This window comes from Helianthus annuus, chromosome 8, assembly GCF_002127325.2.
Source record: "Helianthus annuus cultivar XRQ/B chromosome 8, HanXRQr2.0-SUNRISE, whole genome shotgun sequence".
Taxonomy (NCBI): Eukaryota; Viridiplantae; Streptophyta; class Magnoliopsida; order Asterales; family Asteraceae; genus Helianthus; species Helianthus annuus.
The window spans coordinates 9573313-9578621 of record NC_035440.2 but is presented as its reverse complement, the minus strand read 5'-3'; the positions used below and the strand labels follow the sequence as shown (position 1 = coordinate 9578621).

The following is a 5309-nucleotide window of genomic DNA, read 5'->3' as shown; positions in this document are numbered from 1 at the left end:
ATTATATTATACTTAATTTGGATTAAATTATTATACGAGTTTGGTGTTCTAAAAGGTTTGAGCTAATAAAAATTCGGAATTTTAGTAAATTAAAGTATCATATTTTTAGGGGTATCATCGTATTTGTTCAAGAATACTTTTATATAAAACAGAAAAAAATTACACTACAAAACAGGATTAAGCCGTAACCCGTAATACCCTTCATTATATTATACATCCGCCACTATTACCACTCCACCACCACCTCATTGCGAGTTCTACGGTAAGAAAAACAATAGAATCTTCATCTCAATATTTATTATATATATTCTTTTATACATACAAAAAAAAAAAAAAAAAAAAAAAACTAAAATACGTGGAGTACAAATAATCATATGCGTGTGGAGCATAAATTTTAAACAGTATACAAGCAATACAAAACTAAAAGGGTAACTAAACATACCCCTATCAATAAACAACGTACCCATGTGAGACTCAACCAAATGTGCGAAAGAATGTGGTACGTTTAGCAACACCCGATTAAAACCGCCTTTTCACTTCATCTTCCTAGACTTGCCCAAAGTCTTCCCGGCGAGAGTCGGTATACTCTGTTCATTTCTAAAGAAGTTATCAGGATCAACCGCGGTTTTTATCTTCACCAGTCTCTCAAAATTCCCCATAAAATACTTCTCGCCATAAACCTCACCTTCACTATAACTATTCTTCCCATCTCCACTCATCACACCAATATCAAGATCCCGGTAGTTCAAAAACGCGCCTCTCGGATTCTTCGACACAAACGGCGTCATAAACTCGTACATCACCCGACTTTGGTTCAAATAATTCGCCTCGAGTTCAGGATCCGGGTCATTCCAGTTAACCGAATACTGAATCTTGTACAAATTACCCGCACGGTGAGGAAATGGCGTTGCATCCGCCGCAATCTCGTACATTTTCCCACCATATGGGTTGAACACAAACCCAACCCGACCCAACTCAACCAACTTGTTAAAAATTGACGTGATCCCAGATTCTGGGATCACGGTTTGAACGTAATCCGACTTTCGTTTTCCGAAGTTTACATTGCCCGAATGACGGTCGAGAAGAATCTCGGGCGAAGTCGTGTTTAAATCGAAATTAGCCCAGTAAAGAACCGATTCGATCCAACTAACTTCGATACAATCTTCCTTTTTCAAACCTAATTCCGGAAAGCTTTTATCCATTAACGCGACTAATCTATCCGAATCACCCAAAAAATGCGCGATAAACGACGCTCGACCGGTTCTAGTCCGGTTAACCGTAACCGGTTGCAACAAAACCCTAAGAAACAAATCGTCATCAATTTCGGGCATGATTTGTTGCCACTTGTGAACCAATGCGGACGCGTTTTCCGCTTGCGTTTTCATTATCCGGAACACGGTGTTCACCTCGGGCACGGAAACCAACTTCACAGTGTACGATAAAATAACACCGAAACTACCGCCGCCGCCGCCACACAACGCCCAAAACAAATCTTCACCCATCGATTTCCGGTCCAGAACCCGACCGTTGACATCGACAATGCGCGCGTCAGTCACGTGATCAACCGCCAAACCGTACTTTCGAAGCATGGTACCGTAACCGCCACCGCTTAAATGCCCGCCGACACCAACCGTCTGACACACGCCAGCTGGAAACCCGTGCACTTTACTCTTTTCGTAAATCCGATAATAAAACTCGCCCAACTGCGCCCCGGCCCCCACGACCGCGGTTTCTTCCTCGATGTTAACATCGATCGAGCGAAAGTTAAACATGTCGAGTACGACAAAGTTAGGCTCGGACGAGACATACGAGATTCCCTCGTAGTCATGTCCGCCGCTACGGATTTTAATCTGGACACCGAGTCTTTTTGCGCAAAGAACCACGGCTTGGACTTGCGCTTCGGTTGTTGGGGTTATGATAACCGCGGGTTTAGGGGTTGCGGTTGTGTTGAAACGGTTGTTTTTAATGTACGCTTGGAGGACGGTTGTGTACGCGGATGTGTTCGCGGTCGAGCTGTAAACGACGTCGGATGAGAGGTTTCGGCATTGGAGAAACGACTCGTAGATCGAGTCGGGGTCCATGGTTGCGTGAGAGGGGGAGGAGAATAGAAGAGTGAGTACAAGTAGAAGAATATTTAAGGAGTTCATATTGTTGTTCATTGTTTGGTAATGATTATTATAATAATGTGAAGGTACAAGGTATTTATAGTGTAGATCGATGTTTGCGCGTTGGAAGACTTTTTTGTCGAGTAACACATGGTTGTTTTGAAGGTCGTCGGTAATGGTGGGATGAAGCTTGGAAGTTTCTTGTTTGCAACTAGTAAACGTTTGTTGAAAGCGACATTGAAATGTGAAGAAGATATTGTTTGTAAGAAGGGTAGTAAGTTTCTGTGGCGGAGCTAGCCAATTAATTTAGGGGTATCCTATAGTTTTTTTACCGTGCACTTGGTCAACTGCGATGACGTCAACAGGGACGATCAACACGGGCTTCTGTTCGGCTTCTTTTCGACGTTTGGTTTCCAATTGCCACCCATAATTAAAAGGTTTATTTTATTGTTTTGGATCTTAGGCTAAGCTTTGTCATTTACAAATTGGTCTCCTTTCAATTATTCTACAAGTTTTTTGTTGTAAATAGTTTGTGCTTATAAAAAATTTGGAATTTTAATAATATCAGACATCCTGTTTTTGGTCAGAGATATCCTCGTTTATGTTTAGGGGTATTCTTTGTATAAAACGAGAAAAAAAATACACTACGATACGAGGTTGAGCCGTAGCCCGTGCTAATACTAGTTTCGCCCCTGGTAACTTTGGTGATAAGGCAATGATAGATAGAGTAGCCTCCTTGCAGAGGTGTCACGTTCTATCCTGAGCCCACTCAGGTTTTCATCCCACTGTATGTTACGCTAGAGAGTTCTGCTCTTGTGGTGGCATAACGGCTATCAAGTGGCAGCCGGCGGTATGGTTTCCTAGGGGAATGCCCAAGCCAAACTCTGAAGCCAGCATGGGTCCAGCTAAGACAACATAGTCTGATCAGAGTGGGGCAACAGAACTGTTAAATTTAAGGAGTACGATAGCGTAATATAAGAAAGTCGTCGTTGAAAAAAAAAAGAAGGGTAAGCAACTACTAGTTGAAGCCGTATTTGTAGATGAAAAGTCTTTTTGAATTTAAAGTATTCATATTTGCAAAGTCCAAACATATTGTTTAGTATTAAATATATTTAGAATATCTGTTTTAAATTATTATATAATGTTTTGACTTTTCTATGTTTAAAGTTTAACTATCTTTCAAAAAAATGTTCAAAGTTTAACTAGCTAGTATTATTATTATTACATTATATAATGTATTGACTTTTCTATGTTTAAAGTTGGAATTTTTACATATTTCCCCCTCCTAAGCCTCCTTATTACATATTTCCCCAAACTATAAAATCAATTACATATTTCCCTTTTTTTTGAGAAATTACCTAACTACCCTCAAATACTCATGTGTGTAATGTAAATGCTAACCGTATAATCAATTCATATTCCAAAACCCTACACGGCGACTTTTCTTCTCCTCCCCCCACAAGTTCGACGTTGAACTTTCAGGTATGTATATGTTCATCGTTCCACTTAAGGGTTTAATCAAATATTAATCATATGTGGGTATTTGACTTTTGTACAGTGGACCATTGACATTGTTACACGAGTAGGGAACCAAGTTACTTTCAAATATTCATAACTTTTATCTCAACTTTCATCTTATAATATAACATATGGTATTTGACTTTTGTACAGTGAACCATTGTTTTCTATAATCTTTCTAGGTATTTACTTGTTAATTGGATCGAATATGATAATTATTGTGGTGTGTGTATCTCAGGTTTAAACAATTATCCAACTGCTAGTTTTATTTAGTATGTGAAATTTAAAGTGTTATTGTATATGAATCAGGTGTTTTTTATGGAAGATGATATGGAAAATAATTCATTTACACCAACTTGGGAGAATGGGGCAGAATCACCAATATTGCTTGAGAATGTTGTTGGCCAAGGATCAACTAAGTACAAGATAAAATTAAAATATGGAGGTTACTTTCGGTTAGCTAAGAACTCATACAAAAAACGTTATTGTTTTGGCTTTCAAAAATGTCTTAACATTGACACTTGCATATACGACTTTGATGATTTGAATGAAGAGGTTGCCACTCATTATCCTCCGGATCCGGAGCTATCCTTTTCAATTTTTTATATCGACAAATACGCTACTAAGCAAAAATTTGTGAAGGTTGATTCGAATGACAACTTTAAATTGATGCTTAGTATGTACGAAGTTGAGAAAGAATTAACCATTTATGTGACGATGAATAATAATGTCGAGACAAGCTCGGTGCAAGAAAGGTAAATTTTGGTTTAGATACATTTTAAATATGTTTAGATACATTTTAAACATGCTTTTTTATAGGGAATCGGATGATGCTCATGATGAAGAAGATGAGGAGGATGAATCAGTAACTTTTAGTACAGATGATTTGTACTAAATTCTTTTGAGGTAAAGAACAAGCTTATAGTGATTTGTACGGGAATTGGGAAGACTCGTTCATAAAGACGAATGCTTTTAAAGAGGAACTATTAAGGCGAAACCCGGGAAGCGTTGTCGAAGTTGACATTGAGACTAAAGGTAATAAGAAACTATTTTTACGCTTTTTTGTTTCACTACTAGCTTGTTGGAAGGGGTTTCTTGTTGGTTGTCGTCCCTATATTTCTCTAGATGCATGCCATCTAAAAGGCAAGTTTAATGGGGTACTAGTCGCTGCTAATAGTGTTGATGGTAACAATTCTATTTTTCCGGTGGCTTATGGTGTACTTGAATCTGAAAACAAGAACTCATGGATATGGTTTCTTGAGTTACTTAAGAAAGCAATCGGTACGCCTAATGGACTAGTTATATCATCAGATATGCAAAAGGGTCTAGACATTGCAATTACACAAGTTTACCCTAATGTTGAGCATAGAGAGTGCATTAGGCACTTATTTAGTAATTTCAAGAAGCGTTTTCGTGGTGATTTATTCACAAGAAATTTATGGCGAGCTGCAAAGACCTATTGTGTAAACGAGCATGATCGACTGTTAAATGAAATTGCTGGAGCAAATAAAGATGCACTTACTTATCTTAATGAGAATCACAATAAGATATGGAGTCGTTGTAGGTTTGGGGAGACATCAAAATGTAACTATGTTACAAATAATATTTCGGAGTCATTTAATGCGTGGATAGGTGAGGTGCGTTATAAACCGGTTCTTGAATTACTTGATTCCATTAGAGAGAAGA

The 5309-nt window shown here is 38.3% G+C and overlaps 1 protein-coding gene across 1 annotated transcript; it reads right to left on the bottom strand.

Moving 5' to 3' along the window:
* Window positions 1-263: 263 nt before the first annotated feature.
* LOC110871985 (berberine bridge enzyme-like 21) lies at window positions 264-2184 on the bottom strand. Its single transcript, XM_022120750.2, has one exon. It carries the CDS (start codon window positions 2157-2159, stop codon window positions 534-536), a length of 1626 nt encoding a protein of 541 aa, XP_021976442.1. The 5' UTR covers window positions 2160-2184; the 3' UTR covers window positions 264-533.
* Between the last annotated feature and the right edge of the window lie 3125 nt (window positions 2185-5309).

Excerpts from the sequence above, each read along its gene's own strand:
- LOC110871985 (XM_022120750.2), bottom strand. The coding sequence starts at position 2,159 with ATGAACAACAATATGAACTCCTTAAATATTCTTCTACTTGTACTCACT.